The 20,091-nt window shown below is 40.1% G+C and overlaps 1 protein-coding gene across 2 annotated transcripts in view; it reads left to right on the top strand.

Moving 5' to 3' along the window:
* Positions 1-20,091, top strand: part of babam2 (BRISC and BRCA1 A complex member 2) — a 190,278-nt gene that overhangs the window by 82,381 nt on the left and 87,806 nt on the right. For both annotated transcript variants that reach the window (XM_056768777.1, XM_056768778.1), the window contains exon 6: positions 2,441-2,515. In XM_056768777.1, coding sequence (XP_056624755.1) covers positions 2,441-2,515 — 75 coding nt within the window. The remainder of the gene's footprint in view (positions 1-2,440; positions 2,516-20,091) is intronic.

The following is a 20,091-nucleotide window of genomic DNA, read 5'->3' as shown; positions in this document are numbered from 1 at the left end:
GTACATAGACATTAATATGAAATGTGTGTGACTTCAACTGGACACTTATGTTCACTATTCTAGTAAGTTTCATTAACTAGGTAAGAAGAATTTGTAAAATTTTTACAACTGACATAACTCCCACTCCTAGGAGAGAGTTATGTAGCATGGAAACACCTTCAAGAACAGTGATTCTCAACTGTTGCCCACATGACCATTCCCGTGGTCATTAATAGTAACTTGTACTAAAATACCAACAAAAAATACATATGCTTTCAGCCAAAAGCAATAAGAAAGTCTGCAACATGCATTTAAAGTATATATTCAGGATGTGAAAGTGACTCAGAATAAAGTAAATAAAATTAAGATCAAAGTTCTAGCCTAACGTACTGTGCCTGCTGTAACGATATAACGTCTGGATAGCGCCATTGGTTTCTGACACGTTTAGGCAACGGGTGAAAATCTAATTATGACCATAAATGTCAAATTTTACCTACGTTAAAATTCTGGCAGTGTTTAGGAGATGCAGTCCTTCAGCGCTGCTCATATGACAGTCAGTTTCTGAAGTAAAACTCCAGACAAGTTTTCCTGTGTGCGTCTGTCTTAAGAAGTCTTTATTGTTGCACAGAATGAAAAGTAAGATTTCACAGTGACAGATTCTATTGCACTTTAGTGAAGGGATATGCAGCGTGCGCACAGCATAACAATTTTTTATGATGAGAGACTTTATTTTGTAACAAGTTTAGGTTATTAACTAAAGAATAATGAAACTGACATTAAGCCTGACAACATCTCACCTGACTGTAGATATTTATTAGGGACAGTGCTTTTTTCTCAGGCACTCTACTCAAACTGCCTCTATCAATGGCTTTCATGCACGTCCTTCAAAATAAAAATCTCACATCAGAAAAACATTTAGTATTACGTTTTTTGGTGTTGATGTTGTTTCTTTGTACACTCTGTGACCCAATCATAACAGTCTTGCGATCCACCAGTTGAAAAACACTGTTCTAAAACACTCCAGGGTAACAATTCTACTAAATTGTTCTCAATTGTCCAGAGAGTTCCAAGATAATCCCTTGTAGTGTGAACCAAGAACATAAGTAAATACAGAGCATAGGTTTGTTCTTGCTGTTACTCACTGGAGTGTAGACCTGAATGTGAATGTCAAAGGCCTTATGCACAGGTTGGTGGGTAAGAAGTGTATTGCGCAACCAGTTAAAAACAAGCACACACCCTGCAGAAGTGTCGGTAATATTGTTGCATTTGTGGGAAAGTTCAGTGTGTTGGGCTGAAGGCATGATTTTCTTGCTTCACAAGTTACAATCTTTAAAGGAGTATAACTGGTCTGTGGGATAACAGACTGCGATTAGGAAACATCTGTGCAGTCCTCACATGATGATGCGAGTTAAACAGTGAATTATACTCACTGTAGTAAGCAAGATGCTACTTCCCCTTATTTTGAATAGGTATCTTACCTTTAAATTAGCGGTTGATAAGTAGGCCTTAGGTTTATAGTGGCCATTGTTTATAGAGCATGGTGGCTGGTGGGCAATAATGTCAATGCAGAGGTCATAAATTTACCTACACCTTGCAGAATCATATTTATATAAAGGAGAAATAAACAAATGCTTTTTATTTTTTAGTATTGCGCTGATGAAGCGGTTTGACATAACAGATAATACAAAGTCCATTATACACAATAATAACAATCAGTTCAAAGTTTAAAAGTGGAACCCTGGAATTATAAGGTTCTATCTGCATTCTGAGCAGTTTTGTGATATTACGCTTCAAAGTTTTGCATTCCATATAGCAAAAATTATATGGTGGACAATTCTAAATCATGAAAAGACAGACCCTAATGTATTATAAATTTCCATTCCAAATTTGTAAATGAGGATTTTTGGAATAGGACAAATCCTGATAAAACCTTATTCTATAAAAAAAACACTTTCTGCTTGGAATTACAAGGTTTCTCATCAAGCAACACAAACAGTTTATTTATAAATGGTTTAAAAATAATTGATGTTGTAAATGTGTTGACGAGTCAATGGTTTCTATGACGTTTATTTTATATTTTATCATTTTCAAGTTAAGCATAAAAGGCAGTGCTAAATATTTTGTCTAGTGCAGAAATACTGAAATAGCTTATTTAGGGCAGTTTTTTTTCTTTTATGTTTTTATTATTTACATGTTCTGGAAGACATAAACATATGCCCTCATCTGTATAGTATGTACAATATATGTATATACAAATATTTCCTATTAATAACATTTTATAGTCATTGCTGATTTTTTGTGAATGCACTGTGATGTGGAATGTATAGGTATATTTTATGTGCATTTATTTTTATGTTTTTGTGTTTTAATTGTTTTTGTAAATATTGTGAGTATAAAAAAAGAGTAGGGTTTTATGTGATTAATGTGTGTTGATGTTCATTATTTATATTCTTTTTCCTAGACAGGGGAGTTCTCTGCTCGATTTCTTCTCAAACTCCCAGTGGATTTTAGCAATATTCCCATCTATCTTCTCAAGGTAGGACACATCCATCAGTTCACAAATTCACAGGAACATAAGCTTGCATAGTTTTGATAGGCTATAGGTTTTTGCACATACATGCAGAGGAAAAATATTTTCACAAAACACTGCATATCGAAGTGTACGTAAGAAAAGGTTGCTCTTGCGCATGCACTCACTTCTTTGCTCTTGCTTTTGTGTTGAAAGGCTTTGAGTTGACTAATCAGCAGACTGTCACTCCCAATCAGCTCTGAGCATTGTTGTGTCTGCAGGCTCTCTTTCTATCTCTCTATCTCGTTCTTGCTCTCGCTCTGTCTTTTGCTCTCGCTCTCACTTTTTATCTTTTCCAGTCACACTTGTTCTCCCCATATTTTTGCACATCTTCCCCCTCTGCAGTGTATAACCTCATGTATGTGTTGTACGCGTGTGCTCACGAGAGGGCGTCTACGGCCTCAGGAGACCCTTGCTCTATTGCCTTTTCCAGTCGCAGCCATGTTTGTCCTCGCCAAGAGAGCTGAAATGATGGTAAACATACGGAAAACAGCAGCCATCATCAACATCACCGTCTCAGTGTTCAGTCCCTCAGCAGTGCACTACACTTATGCAAACACATGTACAGTTCACTCCCATTGGAGCACACTTGACCAAAACACACTTTAGCGACAGGTCAGTGCCCAGTAAAATTGCTGCTGTGGTTTGCTGAAGTCTGCGAGAGGAAGCTTATTTATATAAAAATATGAACACTTCCTTCCTCCTAATGGATCACAAACAATATGTTGTTGTCTGTGTTCATCGTGATCTACGGTAGAAAATAATTGCGATTTCTCCTTAGGGGCGCTGTAGTCACTTTTGTTGCAGCTTCAGTTGTTAATTATAGCTAGCGCAGAGTTTTTTTACCTCTTTGGAGAGGTGCATGTCAGGCTACGCACAACCTATGGCGTAGCGACAGCCTGATCAGTGTCAACCATGTAGGCATACAACACATACCAAACCAGATCCTACTTAAGTTGACTTTCTTGGCTCCTAATCGGCTGCTCAGTTGTGATGTCAGTACCCCATCTCTAGCTCCGCACCTTTTAGTTCTTTAAACCCTGGCTCAGACTACAGGAGTTTTAAAATCCTGACAGATTTTAAATCTGGTTGCAGCTTACACATAAGGAGAATCTTGCCAGATTCTCTCATGTACAATCCTAAACCTGGCATTACATCTACATTTGAATCTCTTTTTCAAGCACTACAAAAATAGGTTTTCCCTTTGTAAACTTGCATTTATGAATGTGAAATGTCCAGAGAAGAAAACGTTGGGGGTAAAGTTGTGTTTATAAATAAGACTAAATGTAGCAAGTGCAAAAATAAAAATGAATAGATTGTAATGTTTCATAATTGCACATTGTAATACGATTCAAGTAGGGAAGGAAGGAGGCGGGAACCGGCAAACATTTAAACATTTAATAACAGAAATAATAAAAGCAAAACATAAATACAAATCACAAGAACATAAATATAAACTTAACATATGTTCGGGCCCGGTCCTCTCTCTTCGACGGTCCGGTCGCTCGTTCCTTTTATATGCTCCCTATCTCCTACGTGATTCGAGCCCGGTGTGCGCACAGCTGGCGCTCATTTACAATTACTCACCGGACTCGAACCACGGTCTCGCCCCGCCTACTCTACTACACACATCAAAAGACATTTTAAGACACCCAAATACAGGATAATATTAAGATTATCATACCAATGGACGACTCTTACGTCATCTCACCGGGAAACAGAAGACCCCTTCTCGTTTGGCTCTCATCGGAGGCGGTCGCATTTTCTCTCTCCCCGTCCTTGCCATATCTTCCCTGCTTTGTCTCCTGTCTTGTCTCGTCTCATCTATTGAGAGACTCTCTCTGCACTTCTCTCGAAACTTGGAAATTATGGAGCTGATCAACTGGTCCCTTAGCGCAATTGACACCATTTTCTCGACGAGAAACAAAGGTTCGGATGAACCTGAATGCCCTGACGGAACGTTCGCAGCTGGCTACCGGATGGACGCGTGGGAGAGATGGCGGATCGTGTGTCTGGCAGCTCTTTCCGTGGAGGACATTGAAGATATCTACCTTTTCGGAACCAAGATAACAGGTATTATGCTGATTGGATTATGCTTTGCCCTGGGTTATCGAAAAATTCTTAAAACGGGAACAGCTGTCAATAGCCTCACAAGGCTTCCCGTTTTGACGGAGGCCGTGGGAAGAGCGGTCAGCACTGAGACTGAGACTATTAATCGCAATATGGATTATATCTTGAAAAAGCTCACGGCTATGGAAAGGAAAATTTATGATGCTAGAGACCAAAATGGACAAAGAGAGTAGCCGTGGAATTTGAATGCGGTTTACTCGCCTCAAGACGAAACAACTGCAATCTTATCTTTTCGGCCCCCCTGTACCAGGATTGGCCTTGGCCGAGGCCTATACTGGAGAAACAACCCTGAAGGCCTATGTGGCGAGACACTCTTGCATTCCCTCCCCCACCATACACACACACACAGACTTTTGGACCTTATCCCTCATACAGACACACACACAAACACAAACACAGACAAGCGGGTATGTGTTAAGCGCCGTAATGGCGTCAGGACCGGATGGCTGCTTGCCGGATCTGGATTACTTACCCTGTTGCAAGTCTTGTCTATGTGTACTGTGTGCTTGTTTTTCTCCCAACCTTCCTCATGTTATGCTGTATTTCCTTCTTGATACATTTCGTTGCATTGTACTTGTACATGTGTAATGACAATAAATTGAATCCAATCCAAGTAAACAAAGCGACATCACAGTTAATTTCACGTGATCTATTAGTCCTATTATGAAAAAAGTGTATTTCCACGATAGATGAAGGAAATGCAGCGGCTATGCAACAGGTCTACAGGTGTGTAACTGTACCATTTTAACTGTAGGGCTACAACGGCGTATCCATGGTGAAAAGCAAATGTTTCTGTAGCAATTAGTAGCAAGGGATTTATACTTTATTGTAGCAAAACTGTAGCAAGGTGTGTTCAATCCTGGAATTCTGAGGCTTTGTCGCTCTGAATGATTCTCTGTCTGTCAGTCCAAAGCCGCGGGAACGTATTTTGAGCAGATGGTGCTATATGATTTTTTTATTAGGGCTGAAGTTATGACTGTGCTTTGGACGAGCCCGTTAAGTTTAATGTTAATAAATAACGGAAGAAAACAATTGTCGCTGCCGAGAATACAGATGAATGCCAACGTGATTATAATATACGGCATAAAAACAAACACATAACCGCATGTATGTGTGCCTATAGCGAAATAACAATCTGTTGAACGAAACTACAAGCCTCCTAGCGTCAGCAGTTAATTTACCCGGTACATTTAAAACCGACGTGACTTCTCCCCAGCTCTTTTCCTTATCTATGCGGTTGTGGTATGTTTTTGAGGATAAATTATAAAGAAAATCCAGTTGTTGCCACAAGTTGTTCCTCCATCTCCGCTGTACAACGTACCCTTGCAGGAGCTTTTGCGGTCGACATTTTTAAAGCTCTATCAGTCATCTCCACCAACTTTCAGATCTGTCTCTCATTGGCTGTAGCAAAAGTACCAACGTCATCACCCCGATTTAAAATCTTAAATATCAAACATGTTTGAGATGATCGGGGCGGCTAAGATTTCTCTCGGAGCAGATCGGGAGGTGAAAGATTCGATCTGTGAACGCCTCACATTACGTGATAATCCTGGCCGAATCTCGGGCCCGACCGTTTTTAAAGATTCTCGGGAGGGGAAATCGGGGTAAAATCTGGCCGAGAATCCTGTAATCTGAGCCAGGCTTAAAAGAGCAGTTTCATGCAACCTTAAATGATGCTGTTGTCATCATTTTTGACGGTAGCGATCCTAACAGAAATAAAGTAACCAGCCTTGAAGTACCTGTGTTTTACTTTACTGTACATAGTTACACACCATGATAGTAAAATAGTAAGATGTAAGGCCAATGGCCGATCCCTAGACGATTTTACATTATTCTACAGTTAAATGTAATTGTAGTAGAGTAGGCGGGGCGAGACCATGGTCGAGTCCGGTGAGTAGTTGTGAATTAGCGCCAGCTGTGCGCACACCGGGCTCGAATCACGAATTTCCGCCTCCTTCCTTCCTTTTAATGAATCTTATTACATTGGTGCCGAAACCCGGGAGGAAGGAGAGACATGCTGTCGGAGAGCCCTCGCTGCTGAGGGGCATCGCGGTGCTGAGGCGGTGGTTCTGGAGCGAGGATTCGGCTGGGACGGAGAGCTCGCTGCTGTGCTCCTGGGCCGAGGTGGGGTGGCAGCTGTCCAAGAGGGATCGGAGGAGTCAGCGCCGTTGGCCGTGTGCCGGAATCCTGCTGCCAACAGCCATGATGGTGAGGAGCAGGAAACGGCGGACTGACTCGCTGCCGATGCCCTCACACGGAGGAGCCATCGCCAATCGCCAGGAGGCGGAGGAGGAGGAGGATCAGCACCACCGCATAGCACCGCGAGGAAGAGCCTCTCGGCTGGTTGAGGAACGAGCGGCAGCATGTCGGGGAACCGGACTATAATTTTTATTTTTTCCCCTCTCTCTTTCCGGTCGCTCCGATGGCTCCCGTCTCCGTTGTCTCATTTTGTCGCTGCATACCCCCCACCCCACCCCCCCGAGGGAGGGGGAGGGAGGGAGCTTGCACAGTCGCGGGGGTACCCCCCGGCCTGTGAGGGGTGATTGGGGTATGTAGTAGAGGCGGGGCGAGACCGTGGTTCGAGTCCGGTGAGTAATTGTGAATTAGCGCCAGCTGTGCGCACATCGGGCTCGAATCACGTAGGAGATAGGGAGCATATAAAAGGAACGAGCGACCGGACCGTCGAAGAGAGAGGACCAGGCCCGAACTTGTGTTATGTTTGTATTTGTGTTTTGTATTTATGTTTTGTTCGCCGGCGGTCGTCTGTGAGGGGCTGCCGGCTGTTATATTACTTTATTAAATGTTTTAAATGTTTGCCGGTTCCCGCCTCCTTCCTTCCTTTTAATAAATCTTATTACAGTAATGTTTATTTATAAAATAGAAATCAATTTCTATTACAAGTTACAACATTTCTATTTCCATCTATGACACTGTTAACATACAGTTGAAAGAAAAAGTATGTGAACCCTTTGGGCCTACTTGGATTTCTTCATAAATTGGTCATAAAATGTGTTCTGATCTTCATCTAAGTCACAACAATAGAGAAACACAGTCTGCTTAAACTAATACCGCACAAACATTATATGTTTTCATGTTTTTATTGAACACAACATGTAAACATTCATAGTGCAGGGTGGAAAAAGTATGTGAAACCCTAGGCCAATGAATTCTCCAAGAGCTAATTGGAGCCAGGAGTCAGCCAACCTGGGGTCCAATCAATGTGATGAGATTGGATGTGTTGATTAAAGCTGGCCTGTCCAATAAAAACACACACCAGTTTTGAGTTTGCTGTTCTGAAGAAGCGTTGTCTGATGTGAAGCATGCCTCGCACAAAAGAGCTCTCAGAAGACCTACGATCAAGAATTGTTGACTTACATAAAGCTGGAAAGGGCTACAAAAGTATATCTAAAAGCCTTGATGTCCATGTGTCCACGGTAAGACAGATTGTCTACAAATGGAGAAAGTTCAGCACTGTTGCTACACTCCCTAGGTGTGGTCGTCCTGTAAAGATGACTGCAAGAGCACAGCGCAGAATGCTCAATGAGGTGAAGAAGAATCCTAGAGTGTCAGCTAAACACTTACAGAAATCTCTGGCACATGCTAACATTTTTGTTGACAAATCTACAATAAGGAAAACATTAAACAAGAATGGACTTCATGGGAGGACACCATGGAGGAAGCCACTGCTGTCCAAAAAAACATTGCAGCACGTTTGAAGTTTGCAAAAGAGCACCTGGATGTTCCACAGCACTACTGGCAAAACATTCTGTGGACAGATGAAACCAAAATTGAGTTGTTTGGAAAGAACACACAATGCTATGTGTGGAGAACAAAAGGCACAGCACACCAACATGAAAACCTCATCCCAACTGTGAAATATGGTGGAGGGGGCATCATGGTTTGGGGCTGCTTTGCTGCCTCAGGCCCTGGACGGATTACTGTCATCGATGGAAAAATTAATTCCAAAGTTTATCAAGACATTTTGCAGGAAAACTTAAGACCATCTTTCCGCCAACTGAAGCTTAACAGAGGATGGACGATGCAACAGGACAACGACCCAAAGCATAGAAGTAAATCATCAACAGAATGGCTTCAACAGAAGAAAATATGCCTTCTGGAGTGGCCCAGTCAGAGTCCTGACCTCAACCCGATTGAGATGCTGTGGCATGACCTCAAGAGAGCGATTCACACCAGACATCCCAAGAATATTGCTGAACTGAAACACTTTTGTAAAGAGGAATGGTCCAAAATTTCTCCTGACCGTTGTGCAGGTCTGATCTGCAACTATAGGAAACGTTTGGTTGAGGTTATTGCTGCCAAAGGAGGGTCAACCAGTTATTAAACCCAAAGGTTCACATACTTTTTCCACCCTGCACTATGAATGTTTACATGTTGTGTTCAATAAAAACATGAAAACGTATAATGTTTGTGCGGTATTAGTTTAAGCAGACTGTGTTTCTCTATTGTTGTGACTTAGATGAAGATCAGAACACCTTTTATGACCAATTTATGAAGAAATCCAAGTAAGCCCAAAGGGTTCACATACTTTTTCTTTCAACTGTATATTTATATATACTGTTAACATATATAATATAAATCAGAATTCTAACAAGGTCCTGGCAGATGACGTTTTGACTGCAGTCTTATCAGGTCTCTCATAATGTCCTCTCCACACCATGCCTTTGCCCTCTGCCACACCAGATAGAGGACACGAAGCGCTAGGATGTATGGTGTCGTGCACCATCATCATTGCCTGCAGTGTGCCATTTTGCTGGTTTAATCTTAGTAGGCTGGACATGTTTACCTTTCTAAATCCACTTGTTTGAGGACTTGTCATGAGATCAGTCTATCCTGGTGGAGCACAGAGAGGGCAATGACATTGGGGTTGTTTAGCAATGTTATCTGGAATAACTATATTCCTTTTATATGCACTAAAGGACCTGCAGGTCCTGTTTTACCTTGCTTCTTTTGAATTTGTTTCGGAAGCTGTTAGTAGAACCACCAGCCATTTCAAATAATGGGCATGTTTACTACACATTTAGAGTGTGACATTAAATGGTACTATGATTGTGCTTGAATATAAAAATATAAATGATTGAATATAACAACTCTAACCTTAACTTGTTCTTCAGTCATTCTATGACTCTACAAAGGCAGCAACCTAACGAAATTGGATACTCAAGTGGGACTATAGTGACACACTCCATCCACAAGTTTCCAACGCCCCATGACGCTTTTTGTGCAAATGATGGGAGTGACTTCCGGTTCACTGTAAACAAGCGTGTATCTGCCGTATTTCAAGTCATTAATTTATGGCAGAATGTAATTGTGAGCACTTATAAACTACATCAGCATACTGCCCACTATTTTATAGAGGAAAGGGAAGATGATTTTACAGTTATTAACTGCAGATATTTAGCAACTTTATTGATTCAGTTGTTGTGAAAGTAAATCGTTCTTATTTTGTATCAAAAAGTGAACTGCAAAGCATCACATGGGCCGTGTGCACATATCATAAAGCTGGCCATTAATCAAAACATTATACTGAAAGATCCTGTTCGTCTCTACGTTTTGTTTAAGACAAGATGTGGAAGAATTAACGACTTCCATCAAGCATATCAGCTGAGAAATGTATTCCACAGGATTTTATATATTCCAACAGATTTTTGACAACACATAGGTAAAATACAGTTAAGAATCCTTGCTAATCAAGATTACTGTCTCAGTTTTTTTATTGAAGACCATACAGTGTATTGAAGTTTACTTCAATCTATTTGAAGACCCTTTTAATATGGCAACTCTTGTTTTAAACTATGAGCACATTAAAGGAGAGGTTGTTTGAATGGTTTCACTAGATGTTAAATAAGTCTCTGGTGTCCCCAGAGTGTGTTTGTGAAGTTTTAGCTCAAAAAACACCACAGATCTTTTAATATACCATGCGCTACATGACCACTTTTGCATGTGAGGAGAAAAGCGTGTGTGTGTGTCTCTTAAAATGCAAGAGAGCTGCTAGTCTCTGCCCCCTTTTCCGCAGAAACTCTGCAGTGAGCCTGTGCTTCCAGAGACAAAACATTAAAGTATGGTCACATAAAGCAAACAAGAAACAAGGTCTCGTCTTTGAACACCAAACACATTGTTTTCGATAAGCACACTGGATTCCCCCTGGGCCATTCGCGAAGCCCGTCTGGTCACGACCACAGTAGGGCGAGAGAACCGCTTTGCGTGTTTACAAACCATACACACAGTTTTCTGAAGTGAAGATTCTCCTGACAAACGCATCGCTCTTTCTCCAAGTCAAATTTATGTTACACAGGACAATCCCGTCGCATTCTAACAGTGAACGGACAAACGTGTCACAGTGACAATTTATCTACTTTAAGTTGCCTTTAAGTCTTACTTTAAAAATACCTGTACTTACAATGTCTTTACTTGTAGATTTTGACATTGCTTCGCTCAGTGTGGATGATTTCCATTGAAAACTAAATAAATAGTTTAACAGTTCTACTTTTGGCTGCACAGACCAACACAGAACATTGTTCCCAGCCTCACAGTAGACAAGAGAGCAATGGATTAATTTTGTTTTCAATGTAAATCCTCCACACTGAATGATGCAAAGTTGCATATAAAGACATTGTAAGTACTGGTATTTTTTAAGTAAGACCCCAGGCACCTGTGGCAACTTAAAAGTAGATAAAATGTCACCATAACATGTTTGTCCGTTCACTCATAGAAAGCAATGTGTTTGGCTTGTAAACACGCGACGGGATTGTCCTGTGTTACGTAACTTTCACTTAGAGAAAACGCGATGCATTTGTCTTGTGTACTTTTACTTATAGAAAACTGTGTGTATGTTTTGTAAACACGCGACGGGTTTGTCATGGTTACATGGGTTCCTGACACCCTCACATTTTGTTATTTCACCCGTGAAACCCTGGGACGCGATCGCAGGTCTCACTCCTGGACCGACATTGACTGGAGCACCTTTGTGAATGGCCACGGGGGGAAACAGGTGTGCTTACAGAAAGCAATGACCGTGCAAAGCTGTATACACACATACACAAACTACACACAAACATACAAACGTACAATGTAAGAAACATAATAATAAGAACTGTGCTGAAACATAATAATAAAACTAAACATAGACTGTGCATATGATATCTATATACGCAAATATTCAGGATTAATTTATGTGTAAAAACCAATAGTGCATTATAATGTGCAAATTGAGTGCATCTACATGATAACAATAGCTGTGTATGGTTTGTAAAGACGCGATCGGTTTGTCATGTGTATTTTCACATAAAGAAAACGTGACGCTTATAGAAATCATGTGTTTGTTTAAAGACGAGACCTTGTTTCTCATTCGCTTTATGTGACCCTTCTGTCTTGTTTTGTCTTTGGAAGCACAGGCTCACAGCCCTGGCAGCTTTTTCTGCTGAAATGGGGACTATTACCTCATTTACACTTAAAGACACGCACACCAAAACAGCGCGTTTCTCCTCACATGCAAAACTGGGCAATTAGAGTATGGTATAATAATAGATCTATGGTGTATTTTGAGCTGAAACTTTACATACACATTATGTGGACCCCTATGATTTAAATTACATTTTTTTTAAAGTAGAAATCTTTTTTTAAGACCGAGCTGGATGCAAGTGCATAAATGAACAGCACGTGTTGCTCATCTGTTTTTTTTTTTTTTATATAGATTCCCAATTGCAAGCAGCAAATTCAAAAAGTGAATCACAGTTTTATTTTTTGTCATCAGAATAAGTTATTCAATGCTGCAATACACTACTTCTGCCGATGTTCTGTAAGGTTCACCCATAATCATTCCTACAGCAGTATCCCCAGGAAACCGGTGGATAAAGGCAATTAAAACAGTGTGCACTAGCAGCAAATTCTTTTTTTACTAGCACTTTTTATGTGAATTCAATGAGGCCGGTAGAGTTTTTTAATACTAGTAAGTATTAAATGACATATATTTATTATTTCTGTTTCTTTTGAGTGCATCCAACTTGTTGAATTAATTTAAACATGTAAATATATGTTTAATATATAATCAAAGTGCTCCCCGTGACCCGAGGTAGTTCGGATAAGCGGTAGAAAATGGAATGGAATGGAATATAATCAAAGTATAATTTAGCTTTTTAAAATATTTTAGGCTTACATCTTGCCCTTTCTCCTCCCTCTTTCCTCACCTTTCCTTTCTTTTTTATTCTGTGCAGTTTTTATATTGCTACAATGTTTTCATTTCTGATGTTTCTAAAGGTTTATGTGAAGTATTTGTAAAGTGATATTAAAATGTATGTTCTGAGTTTGTCACACAATAGAAAAGTGTGTAGATAATAGATAGTAGGGCTGGGAATCTTTTGGTACCTCACAATTCGATTCATATCGATTCTTGGGTCACGATTTGATTTTTAATTTACTTTAAAATGTCTTAAAAACTGGTTAATCGCATTCTGGAGCTGGTGTATTTCTTTTACCCCCGCCATCACCGTTGCTGAGCTAAAGCTGTGCGGTCTCTCGACTGTCCGATAGCATCAACAATTGTTATATTAACTAGAAAATATATACAGTGGGTAGGGAAAGTATTCAGACCCCCTTACATTTTTCACTCTTTGTTATATTGCAGCCATTTGCAAAAATATTTTTTTCTCATTAATGTACACACAGCACCCCATATTGATGGGAAAACACAGAATTGTTGACATTTTTGCATATTTATTAAAAAAGAAAATCTGAAATATCACATCGTCCTAAGTATTCAGACTCTTTGCTCAGTATTTAGTAGAAGCACCCTTTTGATTTAATACAAACATGAGTCTTTTTGGGAAACATGCAACAAGTTTTTCACACCTGGATTTGGGGATCCTGGTGGATGGATGGTAAACGTTGGTGGACAGCCATTTTTAGGTCTCTCCAGAGATGCTCAATTGGGTTTAAGTCAGGGCTCTGGCTGGGCCATTCAAGAACAGTCACGAAGTTGTTGTGAAGCCATTCCTTCGTTATTTTAGCTGTGTGCTTAGGGTCATCGTTTTGTTGGAATGTAAACCTTTGGCCCAGTCTGAGGTCCTGAGCACTCTGGAGAAGGTTTTCTTCCAGGATATCCCTGTACTTTGCCTGCATTATCTTTCCCTCGATTGCAACCAGTCGTCCTGTCCCTGCAGCTGAAAAACACCCCACAGCATGATGCTGCCACCACCATGCTTCACTGTTGGGACTGTATTGGACAGGTGATGAGCAGTGCCTGGTTTTCTCCACACATACCGCTTAGAATTAAGGACAAAAAGTTCTGTCTTGGTCTCATTAGACCAGAGAATCTTATTTGTCACCATCTTGGAGTCTTTCAGGTGTTTTTAAGCAAATCCCAATGCGGGATTTCATGTGTCTTGCACTGAGGAGAGGCTTCCGTCGGGCCACTCTGCTATAAAGCCCCGACTGGTGGAGGGCTGCAGTGATGGTTGACTTTCTACAACTTTCTCACATCTCCCGAATGCATCTCTGGAGCTCAGCCACAGTGATCTTTGGGTTTTTCTTTACCTCTCTCACCAAGGCTCTTCTCCCCCGATAACTCAGTTTATCCAGACAGACAGCTCTAGGAAGGGTTCTGGTTGTCCCAAACGTCTTCTATTTAAGGATTATGGAGGCCACTGTGCTCTTAACTCAACTCTCAACTCAACTTTATTTATATATCGCTTTTTACAATTTTCATTGTTACAAAGCAGCTGTACATGAGACACATTGAATACAAGAAAAACAACTAAAGGCAAATACCTGTAAAAACAAGAGAAAGGTGAAAACAAGAAAAGACAGACATACAAATGCTCCACACAAAATATGCATACATACTTACACACATTGACATAGACGGAAACACACTCGTACACAGACATACAAATGCTCCACACACACATTTGAGATAAAGGAGAGAGAACCACAGGTCACATATTAAACGGACTATAAATTCTTATATGCAATATTAATTATGTCTAACTTCTAAATTCTAAAGCAGCCCCCTCGGCCAGGCAAATAGTGCAAAACAAAATGCAAACGGTGGCGAGGAACCCAAAACTCCAATCGAGAAAAAAAAACTCAGGAGAACCCAGGCCCAACCAGGGGATTCCAGTTCCCCGCTGGCAAAAGCTGCTGCCTCTGCACAAGCTCAACAGTGCTTGCACAACAAGGCCAAATAAAAAATAAATAAATTTACTAATAAGGTAAATTATAGATTTAAGATTATCATTAACAATCTAATAGCATTTGAAGTGTTGTAGAAAAATCGTGTCAAGTTGCCGCGTCCTTTATCCAGCTCAATCATCTCAGCTCTTGTCAGGTCACCGCTTCCCATTCTCAGCTCTGCCATCAGGTCTGGGCATGAACTGCATCCTGCGGTAACCTTGGAACAAAGAGACAAGACTGGCTGAGAGTAGAGTACTGTTCTGCACTCTTTGATGGAACAAGTACATCATTTGTTGTTGGATGTTTTCCTGTTTCCGGTTGATCTAAATAATGCAGCCTAGATCCTCTGAGGATTAATATTATGGAAGTGTAGTGTATGCAAGATTGAAAAGATGCGTCTTTAGTCTAGATTTAAATTGACAGATGTTTCTTCCTCCCGGACAGTGCAGGGAAGAATATTCCAAAGTTTAGGCGCTAGATAAGAAAAGGACCTACCACCTGCAATTGATTTTGAAATTCTAGGTATTACCAACTGACAGGATGCCTGAGAGCGTAATGTACGTGGAGGATTGTAATACAATAGAAGTTCATACAAATACTGCGGCGCTAGGCAATGTAGGGCTTTATAGGTAATATGCAAGATCCAAGAGAAATATGACCATCGGACCATCCCAGCTCAGACCAATACACCCCCAACCAAGAGCAAAGACGGACTATTTGTCTTATTAATGCTTAAGTTACAATATTTGGTATTAATTGCTAAAACTTAAATCACATGTCAGCAGTTTGATTGCAGCTATGACACATCAGAGGGGATCTGGCCCTCCCGGCTAAGCCTGGTTCAATCATGGGAGTTTGGGTTCCTCGCCACAGCAGGGCAGTGTTGGCCTGCACACCGGGAGACTGCATTTATTTATTTATTTAGAAATTAGATATCATTTATTAGAATAATCTTACTCGTTGTATAAATACCATGCACTGTGCTGTGTTTTACCTTTTCTGTTTTTCCTGTTTGCCCTTGTAAAGCTGCTTTGAAACAATACACATTGTGAAAAGCGCTATATAAATAAACTTGAATTGAACTTGAATCTTAAAGTTAATGCGATGCCTTAATGGGTACCAGTGCAAGGTTGACAGAACCGGGGTTATATGGTCATACTTTTTTGTACGTGTAAGAACTCGAGCTGCCGCGTTTTGAACCAGTTGCAGATTTTGTAATAGGCCTGCAGGGCAACCACCTTAAATTGCATTACAGTAATCTAGTCTTGATGTCATGAATGCATGAATTAATTTCTCTGCATCTGACAGTGACAGCATATGACGTAGTTTAGATATAAAGTATTATTCACTATTGTGATTGTTTTCTACTATTAGTGATGAAAAGTAGGCGGATCTAGACGTTTTTATGGCATTCCTTAATTTTCGAGTACTATCCTTCCATGCTATACGAAATACCTCTAAATTAGTTTTCTTAAAGTTCCGCTCCATTTTCCGGGACGCTTTCTTTATAGCCTGAGTATGTTCATTATACCACGGTGTTGGGCTGCCATTTTTTATCTTTTTTAAACCCAGAGGAGCAACTTAGTCTAATGTTTCCGAGAAGGTAGAGGTAAAATTTTCAATAGTAATGTCAAGATCGTCAACGTTTTTACTCATGCTAGATATTTGAGACAATTCAGGCAGATGGTCGAGAAACGCATCTTTGGTAGTTGAAGTAATCGTTCTACCATATTTGTAACGAGGAGTTTGACTTGCAGCCGTAGGCCAGTGAAGCAAACATAATATCAGATAATGATCCGAAATGTCTTCAATTCAATTCAATTTAAGTATATTTATATAGCGCTTTTCACAATGTGTATTGTTTCGAAGAAGCTTTACAGGGCAAACAGAAAAAACAGAAAAGTTAAAACACAGCACAGTGTATGGTATTTATACAACGAGTAAGATCATTCTAATAAATATTATATAATTTCTAATTAAATAAATAAATGAATGAATGCAGTCTCCCGGTGAGCAGGCCAACACTGCCCTGCTGTGGCGAGGAACCCAAACTCCAATGATTGATTAATGGAGAAAAAAAAACCTCGGGAGAAACCAGGCTCAACCGGGAGGGCCAGATCCCCTCTGACGTGTCATAGCTGCTCTCAAACTGGTAACATGTGATTGTAGTTTAGCATTTAATACCAAATATTGTAACTTCAGCATTAATAAGACAAATAGTCCGTCTTTGCTCTTGGTTGGGGATGTAGTGGTCTGAGCTGGGATGGTCCAATGGTCATATTTCTCTTGGCTGGTGATGGAATTGCCTTAGATGGAGCTGGGATTGTCAGTCAGTCTGCAGCTGTAGCTGGCGTAATCTAAAATTGGGGATGGGCATCTGTCGGTCGTCTGGACATGGTGGAACTTCTTCCTACCTCGGGATGGGCCTCCCGAGGCAGAGGCGGAAAGAGAATAAAGAGAATAATTAGCGTAGCTGCTGTTCATTAACTATGCACTAAGTGAAGGTTTGGCTGAAAAGATGTGTCTTTAATCTAGATTTAAATTGGGAGAGTGTGTCTGACCCTCGAATAGTATCAGGAAGGCTATTCCAGAGTTTAGGTTCTACGTATGAGAAAGCTCGTCCCCCTTTGGTGGATTTTGTAATTCTAGGTGTTGTCAAAAGTCCTAAGTTTTGAGATCTTAGAGAGCGTGATGGGTTGTAACGTGATAAAAGCTTGGGTAAGTAAGTAGGTGCTAAACCGTTCAGGGCTTTGTAAGTAATTAAAATAATTTTAAAATCAATTCGATACTTAATGGGTAGCCAGTGAAGCGATGATAAAACTGGGGTTATGTGATCATATTTTCTTGACCTAGTAAGAACTCTGGCAGCTGCATTCTGAACTAACTGTAGTTTGTTTATCGATGATACAGGACAACCACTAAGTAGAGCATTACAATAGTGAAGCCGTGAGGTCACAAATGCATGAATAAGCTTTTCTGCGTCTGCAACACATAAACTATTTCGTAATTTGGCAACATTTCTAAGGTGGAAGAAGGCTGTTTTTGTGATATTTGAGATGTGATTTTTAAATGACAGGTTGCCGTCTAATATAACGCCTAGGTCTTTAACTGTATTTGTTGGAGTAACAGTGCAGCTTTCAATTTGCAGGCTGTAATTGGAGATATTCTGTTTACTTGATTTTGGTGCTATAAGTAATATTTCTGTTTTGCTAGAGTTTAAGAGGAGGAAATTACTAGTCATCCAATGTTTTATGTCCTCGATGCACTCTGCCAGTTTGGATAGCTTAAAGGAATCATCTGGTCTTGATGAGATATATAGCTGAGTATCATCTGCATAACAGTGGAAGCTAATTCCATGTTTTCTAATAATGTTGCAGAGGGGCAGCATGTATATGGAGAAAAGCAAGGGTCCTAAAACCGATCCCTGAGGTAATCCATAATTGACTTGCGTAAGATTTGACGATTTCCCATTTAAATGGACGTATTGATATCTGTCTGTTAAGTAAGATCTGAACCATTGCAGTGCCTGTCCCTGAATACAGATATAATTGTGTAAACGATCTAGAAGTATTTTATGGTCTACAGTATCGAAAGCAGCACTAAGGTCAAGCAGGACTAAGAGTGAGATGTTACCTTTATCTGATGCAATAAGGAGGTCATTTGTAATTCTAACGAGCGCAGTTTCAGTGCTGTGATGCGGTCTAAAGCCAGACTGAAACTTTTCGTTCGTGTCATTATTTTGTAGGAAGGTACACAGTTGAGTTGACACTACATTTTCTAGTATTTTAGACAAGTACGGCAGATTTGAAATCGGTCTATAGCTTCCAAGTTCATTGTGGTCTAAGTTTGTTTTTTTGATAAGAGGCTTAATTACAGCCATCTTAAAGGGCCCTGGGACATGTCCTAGATTAATTGACGAGTTGATTATGTTACAAATTGGCTCAATTACAGCAGGTAGTAACTCTTTTAATAAAGTAGTCGGAATGGGGTCTAATAAGCATGTCGTCGGTTTGGATGTTGCAATAATTTTAATTAAATCTTCCTGATTTATAGGAGAAAAACACTCTAGCTTTTCTTTTTGGGTGATGGTTGAAACTAATTCTTCCGACACACTTGGAGGTTTGGTTTTAGCTATGTTGTCTCGTATTATTTTGATTTTCTCAGTAAAAACTTCATGAATTCATTGCTACCAAGGTGCGGCGGAATACCCAGGTCAGGTGGAGTCTGTTTGTTTGTTAGTTTAGCAATTGTACTAAATAAAAACCTTGGATTTTTTTGTTATTTTCTATGAGGTTACGGAAGTGCTCGGCTTTTGCTGCTTTTAGTGCCTTTTTGTAACAGCTTGCACTCTCTTTCCATGCAATTTTAAAGAACTCTAATTGGGTTTGTTTCCATTTTCGCTCCAGTTTACGCGTTTCTCTTTTTAGGGTGCGAGTAGTGTTATTATACCATGGTGCTATGATCTTTTCATTAATCTTTTTTGACTTCATAGGTGCGACCGCTTCTAATGTATTAGACAAATAGTGCCCATGTTGCTGGTCATGTCATCAAGCGATTCTATATTAGTTGGAAAGGTTATTAGAGGAGTCAGATCTGGCAAGTTCTTTACGAAACTATCTTTAGTAGTGAAGGTGATTGTTCTACCCTGTCGATAACGAGATATATAACTGATTTCTGCAGTGCGCAGTGTACATGTTATAAGATGGTGATCGGAAACATCGTCGCTTTGAGGTGTAACATCGATATTGGTTAGATCGGCTCCGTGAGATATAATGAAGTTATATCACTCTGCTGAACGATTTTAACATCGTCCACATTTATACCGTAAGATAGTATTAAATCCAAAGTATGATTACGAAGGTGAGTGGGTCCTGACACATGTTGACTAACGCCCATGGAGTTAAGAGTGTCTTTGAAAGCCATTCCCAAGGCATCTGTATCATTATCTACATGGATGTTAAAGTCACCAACGACAAGGACTCTATCTGCGGCCAGTACTAGTTCTCATAAGAACCCACCAAATTCTTTAATAAAATCTGTGTGGTGCCCTGGAGGCCTATATACAGTTGCTAGAATACATTTTAAAAATGTTTTATCCTTAGTATTAGGTGTTGGTACGTGAAGTACCATGACTTCAAAAGAATTGTATTTAAAATTAGACTTCTGGAAGATGCTAAAAGAATTATAGTAAAGTGCAGCGCCACCCCCCCTCTGCCTTTTAGACG

Source organism: Triplophysa dalaica, chromosome 15, assembly GCF_015846415.1.
Source record: "Triplophysa dalaica isolate WHDGS20190420 chromosome 15, ASM1584641v1, whole genome shotgun sequence".
Classification (NCBI taxonomy): Eukaryota; Metazoa; Chordata; class Actinopteri; order Cypriniformes; family Nemacheilidae; genus Triplophysa; species Triplophysa dalaica.
This window is presented reverse-complemented; position numbering and strand designations above follow the sequence as displayed.